This window comes from Euleptes europaea, chromosome 1 (genome assembly GCF_029931775.1).
Source record: "Euleptes europaea isolate rEulEur1 chromosome 1, rEulEur1.hap1, whole genome shotgun sequence".
NCBI lineage: Eukaryota > Metazoa > Chordata > Lepidosauria > Squamata > Sphaerodactylidae > Euleptes > Euleptes europaea.
The window spans coordinates 26,050,890-26,073,438 of NC_079312.1; the positions used below are offsets into that span (position 1 = coordinate 26,050,890).

General features: G+C 46.0%; 1 protein-coding gene across 1 annotated transcript in view; it reads left to right on the forward strand.

The window, feature by feature from the left end:
- The window catches only part of ABCF1 (ATP binding cassette subfamily F member 1), a 47,447-nt gene that overhangs the window by 19,304 nt on the left and 5,594 nt on the right, over positions 1-22,549 (forward strand). The window contains exons 8-20 of the mRNA XM_056866868.1: positions 1,892-2,023; positions 2,998-3,093; positions 4,452-4,574; positions 6,435-6,535; positions 7,120-7,205; positions 8,963-9,102; positions 10,478-10,626; positions 14,565-14,648; positions 16,030-16,154; positions 17,956-18,068; positions 18,913-19,084; positions 19,694-19,768; positions 20,896-20,966. Of these exons, the coding sequence (XP_056722846.1) occupies positions 1,892-2,023; positions 2,998-3,093; positions 4,452-4,574; positions 6,435-6,535; positions 7,120-7,205; positions 8,963-9,102; positions 10,478-10,626; positions 14,565-14,648; positions 16,030-16,154; positions 17,956-18,068; positions 18,913-19,084; positions 19,694-19,768; positions 20,896-20,966 (1,467 nt within the window). The remainder of the gene's footprint in view (positions 1-1,891; positions 2,024-2,997; positions 3,094-4,451; positions 4,575-6,434; positions 6,536-7,119; positions 7,206-8,962; positions 9,103-10,477; positions 10,627-14,564; positions 14,649-16,029; positions 16,155-17,955; positions 18,069-18,912; positions 19,085-19,693; positions 19,769-20,895; positions 20,967-22,549) is intronic.

Here is a 22,549-nt window from a genome sequence, read left to right on the forward strand (position 1 = left end):
CCTTCCAAGGTAAGAGAACCTGAAGATGAGGCCCCAGTCTAGCCCAGCAGGGGTGGGGTTGCAGTGCTGTCGGCCTCTGAGGCTGTGTGGAGCAGAGGGAAGATCTGCCATCCGCCGCTGAGTTTCTCACGGCTGCTTGCAATAGGCATGCCTGAGGGGGTGAAGCTGGTGCTGCCTTTTCTGTCATCACGTGGGGCCAACTCTTCAAATAGGGAAATGTTAAGCAGCGCTAGGAAGTGACAAGGAGGGCTGGATCTGTGAGAACAAAAAGGAGAGGAGAGCATTTCTTCCCAAGGTTTTTACGATACTACTGTTCTTGTAAAATTGGGACCGTGAACTTGCAAGGCTGTCTCCTTTCCTTTTTTAATGAGCTCCTGCGTCCGTAGGTACCTCCCACCTTTAACTTATCCTGAAACATTTGACCAAAGTGTTAGGAACTTAGAGAGCCAGCGTGGTGTAGTGGTAAGAGCGGTGGTTCGGAGCAGTGGACTCAGATCTGGAGAACCAGGTTTGATTCCCTGCTCCTCCACATGAGCGGCTGAGGCTAATCTGGTGAACTGGATTTGTTTCCCCACTCCCTACACATGAAGCCAGCTGGGTGACCTTGGGCTAGTCAGCCCCACCTACCTCACAGGGTGTCTGTTGTGGGGAGGGGAAGAGAAGGTGATTGTAAGCTGGTTTGAGTCTCCCTTAAGCGGCAGAGAAAGTCAGCCTATAAAAAAAAACCAACTCTTCTACTCTGTATGGCCTTTGAGCTACTCAGTCAATTCTGTTGTTGAGCATCATTTTGGGGGGTGTTCCAGTCACCACTCAGGTTGTAGAACTGGATGAGGGAGGGAATGGGCTGTTGTGAGGAAAGAACGAAGACACGGTGGAGCTTACAATTTTCCTTTTTTTTAACTTGAAAAAAATACATTTTTAGTGGAAATGAATCTTTACAAGCAATCCTCATCTCCCATTGTTTCAATAGGATTTCCAGTCATTTTTTGTAAGACAAAATGTAATTTTCTTGCAAGGATGCCTCACTCTTATGTGGGGCTACCAGCGGTCTCCTGTGAGCTTCCATTCCTGCTTAGCTTCGCTAATTTTACAGCACCTGTCCTTCCCAGCCACTTTCTCCAACTAGCCTCCTCATGTGCATTTGATTTGTTTGGGTTTTTAGCAGAGGAGAGATCAACCGCCAATTAAAAACCCTCTGACAAAGATGGATATTTATGTATATCTTTAAAACGTTTCTATCCCTCCTTATCACCTTGGACGCAAAGCAATGGTATAAATGCTTGGAAAGCAGTGACACCCTGATGATGCACCATTTCATTGTTTCTTCCCAAAATGCCTTTGTAGTCCTAGTTTTTAATGTAAAAGGAAGAGGTCCCCTGTGCAAGCACCGGGTCATTCCTGACCCATGGGGTGACGTCACATCCCGACGCTTTCTAGGCAGACTCTGTTTTACGGGGTGATTTGCCAGTGCCTTCCCCAGGCATCCTCCCTTTACCCCCAGCAAACTGGTCCTCATTTTACCAACCTCGGAAGGATGGAAGGCTGAATCAACCTTGAGCCGGCTACCTGAAACCAACTTCCGTTGGGATTGAACTCAGGTTGTGAGCAGAGCTTGGACTGCAGTACTACAGTTTACCACTCTGCGCCATGGGGCTTTTACTAGTTTTTAATGACATATTCTAAATTCCCATCAATCGCAGGATTTTTCTTTAAAAATTTCTCAGCCCTGCTTCTTGAGTTTCCTACCCAAGAATGAAAGGTCCTGAGACTTGAGGGACTGTCCAAGTGAAGGGAATGCTGCAGTTCACCATAGTCTTTGGTGAGGCTGGGCTCAGGCTGTCTGAGGTAATAAATTTTCAGCTCTTTTCTTGGGGTTTGTTTTTTTTTTGTTCCACAGAACAAGTTCACTGCTCTGGAAGCGGAGGAAATGAACGAAGAAGAGGATGACAGTTACGGTGATGAAGACGAGGAGGAGGAGGAGTCTGCAATGGGCAAAGAGAAGTCTAAACAGAGCAGCAAGGCAGTAAGGAATCCTCACCCTGCATCTGGAGACATGGCTTAGTTTGAATCCAACACCAGTTGTTTAAATTGGCCCTGTTCATACAGCCTCTGACTACATGCAGTGGGGCTTGGGAATGAACCTCAGCATGCACACAATTCTCCGCTGTGATCTCATTCTCTGCCCGTGTTTTCTGCCTACCATCATGAAGTACACACAAGTCAGTTCCTACAAAATGCTGTACCCGTGGGAACTGCAAAGCTTGTTTCTGCACCCTACCACTTAAAACATGTTCCAACCTTTGGTACATCATGACTCAAATATCTCTGTGCCATAAAGCTCCCGTCTGCCTCCTGCAAGACAGTGTGTGTTGGACATAGTGTGGATTAGCTAAGCAACGGGGAGGTAAACTGGAGGCTTCTCAGTCTTCCGCCTACTCAGAATACTTATTCTGGCAACTGTATTGTTCCCTGGTGAGCTAGAGCAGGTCACACGGGTGCAACCGTCAGCCCTCCTAATAGACATTCCCTTCAAGTTCCACAGAGTTTAACCCTGTGGACCTTCTACAAGATAAGAAGAAGAAGAGTTGGTTTTTATATGCCGAATTTCTCTACCACTTAAGGGAGACTCAAACCGGCTTACAACCATCTCCCTCCCCCTCCCCACAACAGACACCCTGTGAAGTTGGTGCGGCTGAGAGAGCTCTGACTAGCCCAAGGTCACCCAGCTGGCTTCAGGTGTAGGAGTGGGGAAACATCCAGTTCACCAGATTAGCCTCCGCCGCTCATGTGGAGGAGTGGGGGAATCAAACCCAGTTCTCCAGATCAGACTCCACCGCTCCAAACCATCACTCTTAACCACTACACCACACTAGAAGGATGGGCAAGGGTCTTGCTGCAAAGTGACTTGCCCTGAGGTAAAATTTCCGAGCAGTAAGTGCTTTTGACTTTTCCCGCCTGTCCCCACTTGCTAACACACATTTGCTTTAAATACTGTAGCAGTCGGAGGAGGAGGAAGAGGACGAGGAGGAGAAGAAGGAAGACGATCCCTATGCACACCTCAGCAAAAAGGAGAAGAAGAAACTCAAGAAGCAGGTTAGCTTTGTATTGGAGGGGAGAGGGTTTGAATGGAGCCTCATAGGGCAAACAGATTCTTCCTTTCTGAGCTTTGCCAACTGTGTGTTCCCAAAATCCTTTGCATGGCTCCCTTTGATGTTTAAGCCCCCCTGAGGAACTTGTTCAGTGAAAGTCTGTCAGAAAGAGAACTTGAGAAGTCCACATACAGTTAGCCCAGAGTTAAGGTCTGCGGGATATGAACACCAGGATGAGAGTACCTCTAGGCATGTGTAGCGGGTCCTTTCCCTTAACACTGGCTAACCACAGCCACCACCACCACCACACACACACACACACAAATACATTTGTTCAAGAGTAGGCTTCAGAAAAGAAGGCTGACTTCTCACTTGAGAAATTAAACCGTTTGTTGGTCAAGCCCTAGAATTGCTTCTAGGCAGCTGAAATACTCTCTGGGGGTGGAGGGGCGGTCAAAGACACGTTTTTCTGCATCAGAAAAAAAGCTGACAAAACTATTTTGATGTAATCTATTCACTTGTGGAAAGTGTGATCAAGTCACAGCTGACTTACGGTGACGCCGTAGGGTTTTCAAGGCAAGAGACATTCATGGTTTGCCATTAACTGCCTCTGCGTGGGCTGAGAGAGTTCTGAGAGAACTGTGACTGGCCCAAGGTCACCAAGCAGGCTTCATGTGGAGGAATGGGGAATCGAACCCTGTTCTCCAGATTAGAGTCCACCCGCGCTGGCTCTCCCAATTTATTCACATAAACATATAAATATTTATAATTTATAGAATACAATTCTTAACTATGTATAGATGAAACAGTGTTGCAGTTTTCAATTTGTGGTAATTGTTTATATTTGAGTTTTGAATCATTCCACTTTGTTCACTTGTTTGTGTTACAGTTAAATATACATGAACAAAACGGAAGGTATATTGAGGAGCATGGAGCCTGTGTGTGTGTGAGAGAGAGAGACCAGTCTCAGTTCTAAACATATTTACAAAGGGACACTTCTTGGCTCGGTAAAATGGTGAGGGGAGTCAAGTGAACCATAGGTGGTAGCCTTGTTCAGACTTTCAAAAATTGTGTGGAAGGTCTGAGGAGCAAAAAGTGAGCAAAGGAGCCTCCCAAGTTGAAAGGAAGAGGAAATGTTCAGAGAGAAGCAACGCCACCCAGGCAAGAACGTTCTCTGGTAAAAAGTCTCCCCTGTAGAATCATAAATTGAAGTGCTTGGTAAAGGGGGCCTAGTGGAATGATGTTTGAGAAGAACCAGTTTTCAGGCTGTACAGAACTGGCTGGTAAAAGGGTAATGAAGAATAGGCAACGGGGTCTCCTTTGCTGGTGCTTCACAACTGGCACTCTTCCTTTCTCCATCAGATGGAGTTTGAACGGCAGATAGCATCCCTGAAAGCAGCCAATGCAGCAGAGAATGACTTCTCGGTGTCACAAGCAGAAGTGTCCTCCCGACAGGCTATGCTGGAAAATGCCTCTGATATCAAGGTACCACCATCACTTTATGTCCTGCCTCCCCTATCCCTGTCTTTTTCTCTTATTTTGGATTATTCCTTTTTTAAATTATTTTTTATTTTCAAAAGAATAAAGGAAAAAAACATTAAAAGGGTAAGGGGAAAATAAGGGATTACAATAATACTTCAATAATATTGTATCTACTGTTCAATTATACACAATGAATATATACACTGAGTGGAAATATGCCTTTTATCCCAATTTAATCATCATTTGGATTATTCCTGTTGCCTTCCTGCCTTCTTGTCACACTTTATTACACTGGGTTTGTAACGCAAGAGGATTCCTGGCAGAGAACATAGCTCAGTGTTGACTGCATCCCTCAGGACGTCACGGCCCACTCTGGCAGTGCAAAAGAAAAAATAGTGATCGAGTTGTGGAGAGGGGAATGTTTGGATATGGCTGGTAGTTTGGATATGGCTGGTAGTTTGGATATGGCTGGTCGGCTCTCCCTCCTTCCCTAACAGCCCGAGCTTTTGCCGACTGTATCTCTCAGCCACATAAGGGTTTTGATATATAACTCCTGGCTGCATAAATAGGAGGTCGAGTGACCTTTCTGTGTCGTCGCTCTGCATAGAAGGAAGTGGTGTGTGCCATTATCTGATCAAGGAAGGGCAGAGTCTGAGCCTTTTGGAAGAGAGACGGTGGACCAGCAGGGTTGCCAGCAAGCCTGGAGAGAAGCATCCTGTCCCTTCCAAAGAAGCTTAATGGGATGTTGTTTACCCCCATGCCATGAAAAGCTTCACCTGCCCACTTCCACACATTAAGCATCTGTTAAAGTGCCAGGACATTTTTTTCCCCAGGCCTGTTGGCAACCCTATATACTGGTAAAAGACAGCAACAACGGATTGTTAGGAATGGGGCACAGCAGCTGCTAAGCAAAGTGGATGTTTTAAAAGTTCCTATGGGGAAAAGGCTGAATTTGTCAAGTTTCCTATTTTGTATACTGTATGTGCCCAGGGAAATGCTGATTGCCACTTTAGGGTCAGGAAGAGATTTTCCTTCAGGCCAGATTGGCCAGGGATCCTGGAGGTTTTTTGGGGGTTTTTTTGTCCATCTTCGCATGGAGTGTGGGGGTGAGCAGTTGTGAATTTCCTGCATTATGCAGGGGGTTGGACTAGATGACCCTGGAGGTACCTTCCAAGTCTATGATTCTATGACTGTAAGCTAATTGGCTGCTTTGTTCCAGCTAAAAACATATGGAGCATGACAGCGTTATTAATATGCAGCCAACACACCTTTTGCACTACAGAATTATCTCTGCTTGTCAAGGAGGGAGAGTGGCTATGAAACTGACGCATTTCTGTTTGGTGCTCTGAACCCCTGCAAGGACACCAAGCCAGAAGACTGGGGCCATGGGCCTCGATCAGCACACCAAACTCTGCACTGGGCTAAGGGCCCAAAACTGCTTCAAAACCAGGCTGGCAGTGATCATTAGGCAAAAGCCCCATTCCTGCATTTACTAGAAAGTAAACATGTCTGCTATTTCATAAGCATTCATCATTTGCCACAGTAATACGCAATAACAGTATTGATAATGCTCTTGGTTGTCCAAAAATGCTCTTTTTCCTCTTGGCACAGACAAGCAAGCTTAAATTCCTGTAAGAGGTTGAGTTCAGTTTTAATAGAGAAGGGTACAATTTAACATGTTATTATACCATTTTAAAAATTTAAACTCTTAGTTTTAAAGGGACACTTAATATAGGGCTGACTTTTTTAAAATCAGATTTAAACAAATTGATTTTCTTTCAGTCCACCCTGCTGCCAAGAGAATAGGTACAGATAGGTCTTCCATCCATCCCCTAATATCATCTCCCTGCCCTTCCTTTACAGCTGGAGAAATTTAGCATCTCGGCTCATGGCAAAGAGTTATTCGTTAATGCTGATTTGTACATTGTGGCCGGGCGCCGATATGGCCTCGTGGGGCCGAATGGGTAAGTAGCGGGGGCGGGCTGGATACCTCCACCATTTTGTTTGCTTACTTTATCTGATAAGGGAACCATGCGAGAAGAAGCTACATTGCAGAGAGCCTTCGGGGGAGGGGGGAATGGGACAGGCCTGGCTGTGATTTATTCTATTAACACAGTAGTATTGTCTGTATAGGAGCCCCGTGGCACAGAGTGGTAAGCTGCAGTATTGCAGTCCACAGCTCTGCTCATGACCTGAATTCGATCCCGACAGAAGTCGGTTTCAGGTAGCCGGCTCAAGGTTGACTCAGCCTTCCATCCTTCCGAGGTCGGTAAAATGAGTACCCAGCTTCCTGGGGGTAAAGGAAAGATGACTGGGGGACGGCACTGGCAAAACACCCCGTAAACACAGTCTGCCTAGAAAACGTCGGGATGTGACATCACCCCATGGGTCAAGAGTGACCCGGTGCTTGCACAGAGGACCTTTACCTTTATATTGTCTGTATGAATGCATTCATTGTGATTCAGGGGTGGCATGAGTGGGTTACTGTAGTGGCCCTTTCCCTTTACACAGGCACAATAATTGTCTTTCCTCCCCCCTTCCTCTTCAGGAAAGGCAAGACCACCTTGCTGAAACACATTGCTAACAGGGCTCTGAGCATCCCTCCCAACATTGATGTGCTGCTCTGTGAACAAGGTACAGAGGTTGTGTGTGTGTATAGGGGGGGGAGGTCTTTTGTTGGTCTCCAAAGTATGGATGTGGTGAGTTTGAAGGTGAAGCCTTCAGAATTCCGTCTGGGCAGGAATTTGGGGGAGGAGTTAGAAACATGGATGACTGCAATAGCACTGTGCACACACATGAACGCATGAAGCTGCCTAATAGTGAATCAGACCATTTGGCCATCAAGGTCAGTATTGTCTACTCAGACTGGCAGTAGGGCCTCAGGTTGTGGTCTTTCACCTACTGCCTGGTCCTTTTAAGTAGACATGCCAGGGATTGAACCTGGGACCTTCTGCATGCCAAGCAGATGCTCTACCACTGAGCCACGGCCTCTCCCAACTGGAGAAAACAGACTCTCCTAATAACAGCTTCAGAATTTGGAAAAAAATAGGGTAATGTTTTTACGTTTATATCTCCATGGAGGCTTCCTTTTCTCCATGTCTTGGGGGCTTAGAGCAAATTTCCAATATAGTCTTCCCTTTCTGTATCCTAACATCAGGCCCAGCTCAGGTAGCCAAAGTGATAGCAAACTCCCTCAAAGGCCACTCATGGCTGAGCAGGGGGTAAGCCTAGTAGTGCCTCAGGCTGATTCTACAGGTTTCCTAACCCCGTCTTGCAAAATAAGGAAAATAATTACTGAGAGAGGAAATGCCCTGTTTAAAGGAAAGAAGTAAGGAGAAACACCCTGCAGTGGGGCTGGCACAGACTTGGCAACCCACTGTTTTTCCCAAGTCCAGTATTGATATGCTCTCATGCTTGTATCATGTCCTTTCTCTGAAGAGCTCCCAAGTGACCTGAATGAGCTCGCCTCACTTTTAACCATACAGTTCCTCTTTGAGGCAGGCAGGCTGAGAGAATCAGGTGTAAGGAAACTTAACTGAATGGTCTGATATGATGTGCAAGTTGACAAAAACCATGGTTTTGTGGTCAGCTGGCAAACCAAGCATCAAAAACCATGGTTTGAAGTAGGTTTGTGAATCATGACTTTATGGTGACAGTGTGTTGGGCCACATGGTAAATCTCTGCTGGCATAAGATATTTCTGTCAGGGGAACAGGACTTCTCCTTTCCAGCTGCAGGTCAGAATGACCCTGAAAATGCTGCTATGAAATGCATACAGAAGGTCCCAGGTTCAATCCCTGGCATCTCCAGTTAAAGGGACTGGGCAAGTAGGTGATGTGAAAGACCCCTGCCTGAGACCCTGGAGAGCCACTGCTGGCCTGAGTAGACAAAACCGGCTTTGATGGACCAAAGGTCTGATTCAGTATAAGGCAGCTTCACGTGTTCAATGCAGTGTGAAGAGGGAGTTCATACAAATCTCCCTTTTGCACGACAACTAAAAACCGCGAACACAAGCAGAGACTACCATTCGCATCATTTCATATCACCAGCATCGTTAACACTCAAACGTATTTTAGTTTATTTCTTGTTTGTTATTTATTTACACTGAATGCAATATCAGTGCTGTGTGTTGGAAAAGTTACTTTGGGGATGCTTTGATTTGTGTGTGTTGCCTTGAGTGAGGAGACAAGGCAGGATGGAACGGTTTAAATAAAGGAACTGGAGTGGTGAGCAGCTGGAAGACCAACCCTGACCAAGCAAGGAGCTTGAAACGGTGGTTCATAGGGAAGTTGCGAACGTTCTTCTGTGTAGAGTTCCAAACCACTCTGGAGTTAGGCCTCAAAGGCAGGGGTCTTGCGCTGTCATTTACCGTGGCTTTCTTCACCCTGGCAGAGGTGGTTGCAGACGAGACCCCTGCAGTGCAAGCTGTCCTGAAAGCTGACACCAAGCGGCTACGGTTGCTGGAGGAAGAGAAAAAGCTTCAGGCGCTGCTGGAGAAAGGCGATGATACCGCCGGGGAGCGGCTGGAAAAGGTACTCATGAACATTCGGTATCCTTGCATGAAGTATGGCATATGATTAGGCGAATATTAGCATGGAGAGTTCGCAGTGTTGGGTTAAGCTGACAGCTAGTAAAACAAGGGTTGCCAGCTCTGAGTTGGGAAATACCTGGAGATTTGGGGGAGTGGAGGCTGGGGAGGGACCTCTGCAGGATATAGTCCACCCTCCCAATCAGCCACTTTCTTCAGGAGAACTGCTCTTTGTCATCAGGAGATAAATAGTAACAGCAGATCTCCAGGTGCCACCTGGAGGTTGGCAACCCCTAACTAAAATGAGGAAGGGTTTTTGTATTGGCAACCCCTAACTAAAACAAGGAAGGATTTTTGTATCAGTAAAGCCCTTTTTGTTTCCAGCGCAAACAGTTGCTTCTCCCCAAGTATAGAGCGCTTTGATGTGAAGTATGTTCTTCTGCCACTAAAGCTCTTCTCACATTTCAAGCATTTATATACCTTTGGTTTTTCTTGAGGCTGACTAAGGCTTGGGCTTAGACTGAACCTCCTTCTGCTTTCTGACCATTGGTATGAATGACAATGGGTAGCCGTGTTAGTCTGCCACTAGCAGTAGAAAAGAGCAAGAGTCCAGTAGCACCTTAAAGACGAACAAAATTTCTGGTAGGGTATGAGCTTTCGTGAGCCACAGCTCACTGCTTCAGATGATCATTGGTATGGTTCCCTTGTCAATTTAATTGTACATTAAGTATTTTTATCCCACTTTTCTCCTCACATTGGTAAAATCTAAGCAGCTTGTGGAATTGTTTTTAAAAACATAATTTAACCTATATAGATCCACACACAAGACAGTATAATTCAACCTCTCTGGCTCAGCTCACATAAGGCCAGAGGCTGCAAGCCACAAGCTAAGAGTTGTGGGCATATAACAAGATCACAGCCTTCTACTTCAGGTTGGTTAGACTGGGATTTTATTTAAGAGATACTGTGTTACATCTTTCAATTTCACGGTAGTTCGTAAGATGGCTTACAAAGTAAGAAAAATAAAATTAAAACAACCAGTATGAAATACAATAAAAAACTGACATTGAAAATAGAATTGATACTAACGAGTTCAACAGTATGAAAGTTCTGAACAGCAGGTGCCTGAGTAAATAAGCAATGGCTGATCTTCATGTTGATGGGGAAGAGCAAAGGGTTTCACCCCCCCCCCAAGCATATTGTTATCCGCTGCCAGCCGTTGTAAGAGCAGAAAGGCAGGATATAAATTTTGTAAACAAATAGTGTCAGAAATCTTCTCTTCTCTCCACACACAGTTGGTAACGTCTGTCTGCTCCACAAGTCTGTTCCTTTGTTTGTCTCCCATCCCAACATGCCTCTTCTCCTCCTTCCACCCCCAGGTCTATGAAGAATTGCGGGCGATGGGAGCTGCCGCGGCTGAGGCCAAAGCTCGGAGAATCCTGGCTGGTTTGGGCTTCAACCCAGAGATGCAGAACCGACAAACCAAGAAGTTCTCAGGGGGCTGGCGCATGAGGGTGTCCCTGGCCAGGTAATTACTTACTTAATTACTTGTTATATTTATAACCCACCCTCCCTGACTAAGGCCAGGCTCAGGGCGGGTAACAACATTGAGACAACAGAACAATAGAATACATTAAAACCATAAAATATCGTTCTAAAATTATTTCTAAAATCATGAACACAAGGTGCCGTATATTATGGTGCCTGCTAGAGCAAAGTGTCAACACCAGGTAAAACCTTCAAACTGAGTCAGCAACCCCCCCCCCACAATTCAATAATAGTTGTAAATAAGAGGGGGAGGAAGTAGGGAGGCCAGCATTGATAATACAGTGAGGGGAAAAAGTATTTGATCCCCTGCTGAATTTGCCCGTTTGCCCTCTGATGAAGAAATGACGTCCATAATTTTAATGATAGGTCTATTGTAGCTGTGAGAGACAGAATAACAACAGGAAAAACCCCAGAAACCCAGAAGACAAAAGTCAGAGATTGATGTGCATTATAATGAGTGAAATAAGTATTTGATCCCTTTGCAAAAGATGACTTAGTACTTGGTGGCAAAACCCTTGTTGGCAATTACAGAGGTCAGACGTTTCTTGTAGGTGGCCACCAGGTTTGCACAAATCTCAGGAGATATTTTGTCCCACTCCTCTTTGCAGATCCTCTCCAAGTCAGTAAGATTTCGAGGCTGATGTGTAGCTACTCGAACCTTCAGCTCCCTCCACAGATTTTCGATGGGATTAAGGTCTGGAGACTGGCTAGGCCACTCAAGGACCTTAATGTGCTTCTTCTTGAGCCACTCCTTTGTTGCCTTGGCCGTGTGTTTTGGGTCATTATGCTGGAATACCCATCCTCGAGCCATTTTCAATGCCCTGGCTGAGGGAAGGAGGTGCTCACCCAAGATTTGATGATACATGGTCTCGTCCATCGTCCCTTCGATGCTGTGAAGGTGTCCTGTCCCCTTAGCAGAAAAATACCCCCAAAGCATAATATGTCCCCCTCCATGTTTGATGGTGGGGATGGTGTTCTTGGGGTCGTAGGCAGCATTCCTCCTCCTCCAAACACGGCGAGTTGTGTTGATGCCAAAGAGCTCGATTTTGGTCTCATCTGACCACAACACTTTCACCCAGTTCTCCTCTGGGTCATTCAGATGTGCATTGGCAAACTGCAGATGGGCCTGTACATGTGCTGTCTTGAGCAAGGGGACCTTGCGGGCTCTGCAAGATCTCAGTCCTTCACGGCGTAGTGTGTTACCAACTGTTTTCATGGTGACTATGGTCCCAGCTGCCCTGAGATCATTCACAAGTTCCCCCCGTGTAGTTCTGGGCTGCTTCATCACCGTTCTCATGATCATTGCAACTCCACGAGATGAGATCTTTCATGGAGCCCCAGACTGAGGGAGGTTGACAGTTAGGGTTAGGGTTGTCACTTTCTCACCAAGCTGCTTGGCAATAGTCTTGTAGCCCAGTCCAGCCTTGTGCAGGTCTACAATCTTGTCCCTGACATCCTTGGACAGCTCTTTGGTCTTGGTCATGGTGGCTAGTTTGGAATCTGAAGGATTGATTGCTTCTGTCGACAGCAGAACCCTAACCCTAATCTGGCTGGTTGATAGGGGATCAAATACTTATTTCACTCATTATAATGCACATCAATCTCTGACTTTTGTCTTCTGGGTTTCTGGGATTTTTCCTGTTGTTATTCTGTCTCTCACAGCTACAATAAACCTACCATTAAAATTATGGACTGGTCATTTCTTCATCAGAGGGCAAACGGGCAAATTTAGCAGGGGATCAAATACTTTTTTCCCTCACGGTACCTGCGGCTGTCCTCAGTCATAGTCCTAGTGGAATAGCTCTGTCTTACAGGCCCTGCGGAACTCTTTCATGTCCTGCAGGGCCCCGATGTTACTAGGCAGAGCACTCCACCAGGCCAGAGCCAGGTCCGAAAAAGCCCTGGCTCTAGTAGCCAGGGTAGTAATGGGGGGGGGGGAAGTAGATGGTTCTTGCTCTAACCTGGATAGCCCAGGCTAGTCAGATCTCGGAAGCTAAGCGGTGTCGGCCCTGGTTAGTACTTGGATGGGAGACCACCAAGGAAGCCCAGGGTTGTTACACAGAGGTAGGCAATGGCAAACCACCTCTGAACATCTCTTGTCTTGAGAACCCTTCGGGCTCGCCGTAAGTTGGCTGTGACTTAATGGCGCGCACACACACAAAGGGTCGGAAAGTTACTGCATTAACTTTAGACTGTCTCCTGCCACAAGCAGCTTTGTGTTAAAGTGCTACCCACCCCCAAACCAGAACTTTAATGCACACCTTGAATGCTATTTTTTTTAAGCAAAGGGAGAGGGATTATGATTATGTGTAATGGAATTACTGCTCTTATCAGTCAAGCGTGCTGTTCTCTTTATGCCTTTTCCCAAATGTCTGCCTGTTGGGAGCCAGTTGTACAGATACCTTGATCTCAGAAACCTGTCTGGGTTGGTTTCCTATCATGTCTCCCCTTAACCACCTTCTTTCCAAGCTAAACAGCCCTAAGCATCTTAACCGCTCCTCATAAGGCAGTAGCTCTAGCCCCTGATCATTTTGGCTGCTCTTTTCTGCACCTTCTCAAGCTCTGCAATGTCCTTTTTAAGGTGTGGCGACCAGAATTGTACACAGTATTCCAAGTGTGGTCTCACCATAGATTTGTACAAAGGCAGTATGATAGTGGCAGTTTTCTTCTCTATTCCTCGTCTAATTATGTCCAGCATGGAATTTGCCTTTTTAACAGCAGCCGCACACTGGGTTGACATCTTTATCAAGCAATCCACTACCACCCCAAGATCCCTTTCTTGCTCTGTCGCTGCCACTGTAGATTCCTTCAGTGTATGTGTGAAGTTGGGATTTTTTTGCCCCCAATATGCATCACTTTACACTTGCTCACATTGAATCTCATTTACCATTTTTAATGCCCATTCCTCGAGTTTGAAGAGATCCTTGTGGAGCTCTTCACAGTCCGATTTTGTCTTAACCAATCTAAATAACTTGGCATCATCTGCAAACTTGGCCACCTCGCTGTTCACCCCAACTCCAGGTCATTGATGAGCAGGTTGAAAAGCACTGGATACCTGAGGCTGTACCTTTTTTTTAAAACTGCTTTGGCAGGAACTAGTTCAGTGCTAAAATGCATGCTTTACAGTTGGAAAGTCCCAGGCTTAATTCAAAACATTGCCAGTTAAAAGGGCCTTGAATAACATGGATGGGAAGCACCTCTGCCTAAGTTCTTGGAGACACTGCCTATAGGGTAGGCAGTACTGTGTTAAATGGACCAGTGGCCTGAACTGTTATAAAACTTGAATAGTATATGAACATCTGAGACGAGTAGAAGGCAGCACACACACACATGAACCTTTATTGGCATAATAACCACATTGCCAGATGTGTTTGTACGGACACTTTAAAAGAAGAAAATTTTGTTCCATCATAAATGACAATCAGTTGTAGAAGGCAGCTTTATACATTCCTATCCCTGATTATGACTGCCTGAAAACCCACTTCCATCCTACCATCTACTCCCTCCTCAGAACTCATCTTCTAAATTCAACTCTCCCTTCTGCCATAGTGTATGTCCCCCCTCTCTCTGATTTCTTAACTTACTCTCCCGTGTTTGTTTGATACCAGGGTCAAGGTTCTAGTCTTTACTTTTGTAGTGTTTTCTTGCTGATTGTTTCCTATTCAGCACATGTAGCATTTTCCTTTGTGCCCCTCTCCCATACGTTGGGAACAGCCTCCCTTCTCCCATCCCCTTATCAATCAGCATTTTATCCCTTTTCAGCAGAGCAACACCTGCTCTTTAATCTAAATTAGTGGCGTCCCCAATATTTCGACAGTCCTTTCTGCCTCAGTTAGCTGGTTTCCCTTTCTCAGAAAGAGCTTGGCTTTTTAGAGGGTGCTATGAGGGCAGCTGTTTCTCACTATTCTTTTCCCTCAGAGCGCTGTTCATGGAGCCCACCTTGTTAATGCTAGATGAGCCCACCAACCATTTGGATCTGAATGCCGTCATCTGGCTTAACAAGTAAGTTCCCAAGTAATCAAGTGTGTGAAAGATTGGATGGGTTTCTATGGCTGCAGGCTTCCTCGGGGCTGATCCACAGTCCTAAGGAGGGTGAGCCATGCCTGGTGAATTCCCAGAAGCCACAGTTTGTGGGAGGGGTGCACTTCTAGTGGTGGGGTGAATTCCCGGTGGGTCATGGCAAAATGTCTTCAGTTCTGGTATTTTGTCACCTTGCTCTTCTTCTAGCGTGCTCAGGGGAATGTACGTCTTTCTCTCCCCCTCCATTTTATCCTCTCTCCAATCCTGTGAGGGAAGTAAAGACTGAGCGAGACTAACTGAAGGTCAACCAGTGAATTTTTATAGAATTTCAAAATTCATCGTGCTAATAAAGCATGTCTATTTCGCCAGACAGATTATTTTTTATAGCCCGGCCTCATTCCCAGTCAGACCGGGCCCAGGGCGGGTAGCAGCATCTAAAATCACATAAAACATCAACATTAAAATACACCATTAGGTGTAGACATTAGGCACACATTCAGTGTAAACCAGCAAACTGTTACACATTTCATACCGTATCTGTGAAATAAAAAAAAACTAACAGGATTTTCAGGGTATGAGCTTTTGATAGTCAAAGCTTCCTTCGCCAGATGTTTATCTGACAAAGGGGGTTTAGATTCCCAAAAGCTTATATCCTGAAAATCTTGTTGGTCTCTAAAATGCTGTGTGAAGTGCCGTCAAGTCCCTTCCGACTCATGGCGACCCTAAGAATGGAAGTCCTCCAAAATGTCCTATCTTTGACAGCCTTGCTCAGATCTTGCAAATTGAAGGCTGTGGCTTCCTTTATTGAGTCCATCCATCTCTTGTTGGGTTTTCCTGCTGCCCTCAACTTTTCCTAGCATGACTGTCTTTTCCAGTGACTCTTGTCGTCTCATGACGTGACCAAAATGCGACAGCCTCAGTTTAGTCATTTTAGCTTCTAGGGTCAGTTCAGGCTTGATTTGATCTATATCCCACTGATTTGTTTTTTCTAAAATGCTGCTGGACTTGAATCTAGTTATTCTACTGCAGACCAACCTGGCTACCCTCGGAAACTAAAATGAGACCAGAGGTTATTATAGATCTGGCGTGGTGTAGTAATTACAGTGTTGGACTGGCATCTGGGAGGCTCAGGTTTGAATCCCAACTCTGCCAGGGAAGCTTGCGGAGTGATCTTGGCCAGTCACTCTCTCTCAGGCTAACCTACCTCACAGGGTGGTTGTTGCGAAGCTACAGTGGAGGAAGGGAGAATGATATTGTAAGCTTATTTGGGTCCCTATTGGAGAGAAAAGTGGGGTATGAATTTTTTTAAGTTCCTAATGCTTTACTCCCCCCCCCTTCATATTTGCTTTGTTCTTTCTATCAGCTACCTCCAGACGTGGAAGAAAACCCTCCTCATTGTCTCCCACGACCAGGGCTTCCTGGACGACGTGTGCACAGACATTGTCCACCTGGACATGCAGAAGCTCTTCTACTATCGGGGGAACTACAGTGAGCACACTCTTGAATTCCTCATGGCTGAAAGAAAGAGAGAAAACTGGCAGGAGCAGGAAAGAACGTGTTTCCAGGCCAATGCTGTTGTTGTGACTTTAGACAGTGTGGCGGAAAGGGAACACTGCCCGTGTACCTCATGTACAGAACTGCAACCAAGTATTGCAAAATTTAGAAATCTGTCAGAATTTCAGATTACAAACCTTTTGTTTGGTTTTTGCCCTCTTTTCCCTAAACAGCCCAAGGTGTCTTACAATTAAAAAAACAAAACATATGAATACGGTAGAACTAAGAAGGCAACAAGCATTCTGAAATAATTACTGCAAAATGTCCTTCAGGAAAAGACCTGGTGAAGAAGCACGGCCGTATCTGCCTTGTGGAGAAGCAACAATGATAGTGCCTTTTGTGTTGCTTCTGGCAAACAAAGGAGCCTTTAATACACTTTGCCATTTGACTTCAAGTGCTTTTAGATTTGTCAGGCAGCCTTCTGATTGTCATAGCTCCCCCCCACCCCAGCTGTGACATCTTATGCATTTTTTTCTATGCAGGAATTAGGGCAGAATTCTAGCACCCCCGTTTACATTCTGTGTTGATGATAGTAGCAAATTAGAGACCTATATTTTAAGAAAGGTATGCATGGGGGATATAATGAGGTTGTGAGCCTTCCTGTAAGCCGTACTCCTGATCTCGGAGCCAGTCTAGTAGAAGCATGTGTCCAAGGAATGGAGGCTGAGTAGACTACTATTAGACCTGGAAGCCCTACTCTTGATCTAGGAGTCAGTCTAATAGAAGCATGTGTCCGAGGAGTGGCGGCTTGGTATTAGACCACTTAGTACAGAGGTCTGTCTCTCCCATGACCATGCAAGGTTCTCATTTCTATCTTGTCTTTCACCCAAGTTGCTCAGAGTGGCATATATAGTTCTGGTAATCCTATTCTCACAACTCTGTGAGGTTGGTTAGGCTGTGAGAGTATGATTGGCCCAAGATTATCCTGTGCGGTTCTGAATCTGGATCTCCCAGATCCTAGTCTGATACTCACCTCTATACTACACTGGCTCTCACCAAAACACTTTTCTAGGAAACCTGCAATAGTTCCAGAAACAGGGGTCCCACCCACCCCCAAGCTCAATGCCAGCAAGCCTCAGCTCAACTAATCATTTTGTCTAAGCTAAGCAATTTCTTTGAGACAAGCCCCGTGGTGCAGAGTGTTAAGCTGCAATACTGCAGTCAAAAGCTCTGCTCACGACCTGAGTTCGATCCCGATGGAAGTTGGTTTCAGGTAGCCGGCTCAAGGTTGACTCAGCCTTCCATCCTTCCGAGGTCGGTGAAATGAGTACCCAGCTTGCTGGGGGTAAAGGGAGGATGACTGGGGAAGGCAATGGCAAACCACCCCGTAAACAAAGTCTGCCTAGTAAACGTCGGGATGTGACGTCACCCCATGGGTCAGGAACGACCCGGTGCTTGCACAGGGAACCTTTACCTTAAGAGATTTCTTTAAGGACACCTTTCTAATCTGTGGTGGAGTTCCAGGAAATTTTCTGGCCATTTGTAATTCATAAGCTTGTTGATGGAGGATAGGTCTTCATCACTGGCTGTAACTGCAAATATGGCAATCTCTATGTTCAGAGGCAGCGGACTCCAGATTACCAGACCATATCATAGGAGCCACTTCCTCCATGTGGTCTTCCTTGGGGGTGTCTGGCTGGCCTCAGCTGGAGAACAGAAATATGGACTAGGTAGATCGGATCCAGCCAGCCAGCGCTTTTATTAAGGGGCGTCCCTTTCCCTGCTTCATTTTAAGTGACCTTCAAGAAGATGTATCAGCAGAAACAGAAGGAGCTGCTCAAGCAGTACGAGAAACAAGAGAAGAAGCTGAAAGATCTCAAGGCTGGAGGGAAGTCCACCAAGCAAGCAGTAAGTCTTTGGTTTGGATTCTGTCCCAGGAGCCAGTAACATGGGACCAACATGTCACAAGCTTACGTCCTGCTCCAGGGGCTTCCTGGCAGTTCTGTTGCTTGAGGAGAGAGAACCTGTCAAGTAAAGTGTGCCATAGAGTCACTGACTCATGCTGAAAAGTGAAATTCCACCTCACGGGTTTTCAAGGCAAGAGGTGAGCAGAGGTGGTTTGCCATTGCCTTCCTCGGCATAGCAACCCCAGTCTTTTCTTGGTGGTCTCCCATCCAAGTATTGACCCTGCTCGGCTTGCAAGCTTTGACAAGATTGGGCAAGTCTGGGCTATTAGGGTTGCTGCAGAGAATTTGTACCATGAGCTTGATGCCTTGTAATTCTTCTCTTCAGTTTACCTCATTCCTGGGAAATGGATGTAACAATAGGGGAAATTGACCCTTGGCTTCAGCTTGCCCTCAGAGGTCTAAAAATGAGGGTTTTCCTACGGGACAGTAGAAACAAAGGGAGGGGCTGTGGCTCAGTGGTAGAACATCTGCTTGGTATACTGAAGGTCCCAAGTTCAATTCCCAGCAGCTCCAGTTAAAGGGACCAGGCAAGTGGATGATGTGAAAGACCTCTGCCTGAGACCCTGGAGAGCTGCTGCCAGTCTGAGTAGACAATATCAACTTTGATGGACCAAGGGTGTGATAGGCAGCTTCATGAGTTCATATGTGATTCTGTCGGTCGTTGGTTGCCCTTGGTGGGTGCCCTGAAATTCTTCTGTTTGGCAAGGTGAAAGGACACAGTGGCCCAGATAGGCCGTCCGGTAAACTTTTCAATCCAGTCCATTAATTTGATTTGTTCTGATCAGGAAAAACAGACGAAGGAGGCTTTGACCCGCAAGCAGCAGAAGTGCCGCAAGAAGAACCCAGACGAAGAGGCCAACGAAGCCCCTGAGCTACTGAAGCGGCCTAAGGAGTACACTGTGAAATTTACCTTTCCGAACCCACCACCCCTCAGCCCGCCCATTCTGGGCCTGCATGGTAGGAAGCCTGCTTTTTCTTGGGGTTGGAGGTAGGGGGAAGCTGTGGCCTAGAATGGAGTGGGTGACTTTGGGACAGGCTGTTCTGAGGCAGTGAGCCACTTGAGTGGGGGGAGGGGGCACTGCACTGTTTACCTCAGAGGGTGTCTGTTGTGGGGAGGGGAAGGGTGATTGTAAGCCGGTTTGATTCTCCCTTAAGTGGTAGAGAAATTCGGCATAGAAAAACTGACCCTTCTTCTACTTTTTAGGGGGGCATGGTAGATTGGAGCAAGAGTGGCGAGGGCCGAAAAGCTCCCTTCCACAAGTACAGGTGTGCTTGCGTGGCTTGGTACACCAGCCCGTGTGTGCAGGGCATTGCTTCCATCTGTTTGCAGAGACAGGACCAGTGTTACATGTGTGTGACAGCCATCTTTTTGAAAGGATTTGGAGGACTGAACCACAATGCCGTTGCTTGATTGTGGGCTCTGCAGTCTGCCACTCCTGGGTTGGCAGATTGCCAGTCATTGCCACCAGAGGTCTTAGCAGTAGCTGTGGCGGGGAGTACTGCCTCCAAACTGAGATCTCTTTCCTCCCCTGTTGTCTGTTTTCCCCTTTTTGTTCTTTCTTACAGGTGTGGACTTTGGCTATGAAGCACAGAAGCCTCTCTTCAAAAATCTGGACTTTGGGATTGACCTGGAGTCTCGAAGTAAGTGATCTGAAGAGAGTCCCTGCGATGATAACTCTGACTCTCTCTAAGTACCACATCAGCGCGCTGGTTCATTAAAAAATTGTTTTGTTTATTTTATTCTTTATATCCTCCTGCACCGTCGTAAATTACAATTTATTAATGTATTCATTTGGGACATTTTCTACCACAAAGTTAGATCAAAGTTTATTTCCCCCATACTTGGTAAATTCCCTGACGAGTCAGTTGAGCTTTTGGCAAAGAAGCTCCTATTAGGAGAAGACCCTCAGCTTACGCTCCAAACTGCCAAGTTCTACACTGTTGCTATTAAAATAGGCAGAGCTTTATTAGAGAATGATTGTTAGAATATTTTACAATTTTATCAATTTTAATATGATAATTTTAACCAGGGGTTGCTTCTATTGACCTTACACCTTTATATGTCTGTGATTCTGCGGTGCAAAACTATTGTGTCTGGAAATTTTGATGTGTTGGCCACGTGATTGGTCAGTCAACCGTATTAATAAACTTGACTTGACACTTAGGAAATTTGTACGCCATCTCTCCAGGAATCTGCCTAAGATGGCTTAACAAGTAAAATAATAAAAACAAAACTTTAAAAGATATTAATAAAAACCCATCCCAGCATTGAAAACATACACCAAAAACAGACCTCTGACAGCTTGAAATAAGTTTCCAAACTAAAATAGTGTTAACACTATTAACTAAAAGCCTGAAAGAACAAAAAATGTTTTGGCTTGGCACCTAAAAGAAAGCAGTGTGGGAACGAGCCTCATAGAGAAGAGCGTTCCATAAGTGAGGTGCCATCACTGAAAAAGCCCTGTCTTGTCACTTGCCTCGCCTCTGAAGGCCAGAATCCAGCAGTACTCTCAAGCTGTGGACCTGTTCCTTCAGGGGCAACACTTACATTAAAACACAATGACACTTTTTTTTTTTTTTTTTTGGTAATGTTCTTAGCAATTAAAACTGCACCCCCTTACCCTTCCACCTTTTACGTGGCCTGCCAAACCAATTGTTCTACACACTGGAAGAAAGGAAAGTGGGTCACCTTCAGGATTGTCTGCCTGCAGAGTGTTGGAGTCTGTTGATGCTTCCTCTCCCTCTTCTCCCTTCCCCCCCCCCCCCAGTCTGTATCGTGGGCCCCAACGGTGTGGGAAAGAGTACGCTGCTGCTGCTGTTAACAGGGAAGCTGCCGCCGGTAAGAGAGCCTTATTCTACTTTTTTGCATTCGGACCTCCTTCTCCCTGTAGCTCCTGCTGCTCTATTTTCAGTGTGTGTTTTTTTATACACTCCCAGCAATACAGTCCGGAATGATCATCTTCATTGGCGCTCGAGCAGTGCTAAGAACTTCTCCAGCGATGTCTCTAAATCAATTTAAAAACACGAGGGTTTCTTGAAGGCAGAGTTAACACACATACCACATGAGATGGAGCTTACAAAGTGCCCACATTGTATGAGGCAGGTGTAATACATTTAGTGCCTGACTGTCAATCCATCTAGGTTAGTATTATCCACTTTGACAAGCAGTGGATCTTTAATGTCTTAGGTGGATCTTTCTAACAGGAAACGCCTGGGATTGAACCTGGGACCTTTGGTTGCCCAGTGTACGCTGTCACGTTAAGCCTGGGCATTCCATTGTACAGCTTGCAAGCCCTCCTGTTGTCTTGGCAAACTCAGTCCCACCTGAGGTACACGGAGCTGACAACCCTTTCTCACATCTGTTGCTGACCTTTCCCTGACAACACTGAGAATTTTAGGATGGATGCTCAGGAGATAGTCAGTAATGAGACGTGGTGGCGGAAAGTGCTGTCAAGTCACAGTTGATGTATGGCAACCCCATAGGGCAGGGGTGTCAAACATAGGGCTCATGGGCCGGATTCAGCCCCTTTGGGAGCACTTATCCTGTCCGCGAGCCAGCCGAAGAAGCCCCCCCTCCCCCTCATGGCCCAGCTCGACCAAATGACATTTATGCCATATCCGGCCCTCGTAACAAATGAGTTCAACACCCCTGCTTGTAGGGTTTTCAAAGCAAGAGACGTTCAGAGGTGTTTTGCCATTGCCTGCCTCCACATCACAACCCTGGTATTCCTTGGAGGTCTCCCATCCAAATACTAGCCAGAGCCAACCCTGCTTAGCAATAGTGATTTTACCTTCCTATTGTGCTAAGCGTGAAGTTACCCTTTGCTTCCTTGGGCCCTTCTCTTGGCTGCTACACTTCGGTATCCTCTTAAAGCCAAAAATGAAATAGGGCGGTTCTGGTGTGCATCCTCACCAACTTTGCTTTCCAGTACTCCAGCCAACGGGCCCAGCATTCTTAATCCAAAATAAAGAAACAGAAAAGGGCTAGTTGAAGCCAGACTAAACCTTTACTGTTGCATCTAAACTAGTCCTTTTGGGTCTTACAGCTGGACAAAAGATTCTTCCAGTCAAATTGCCAACTGAGCTCTCACACAGGACACTGCCTTTTGGCCCTGTTAGTGGCCGGGTCATGTTTTTAATGGATCATGTTTTTAACTGGTAACCAAGATCGAGTTAATTCATGCCATTGTATTCCCTATTCTGGACGATGAAGAAAGCTGATAGGAAGAAAATAGATTCCTTTGAAATGTGGTGTTGGAGGAGAATGTTACAGATACTGTGGACTACCAGAAAAACAAATCAGTGGGTTATAGATCAAATCAAGCCTGAACTGACCCTAGAAGCTAAATGACTAAAATGAGGCTGTCGTACTTTGGTCACATTATGAGAAGACAAGAGTCACTGGAAAAGCCAATCATGCTA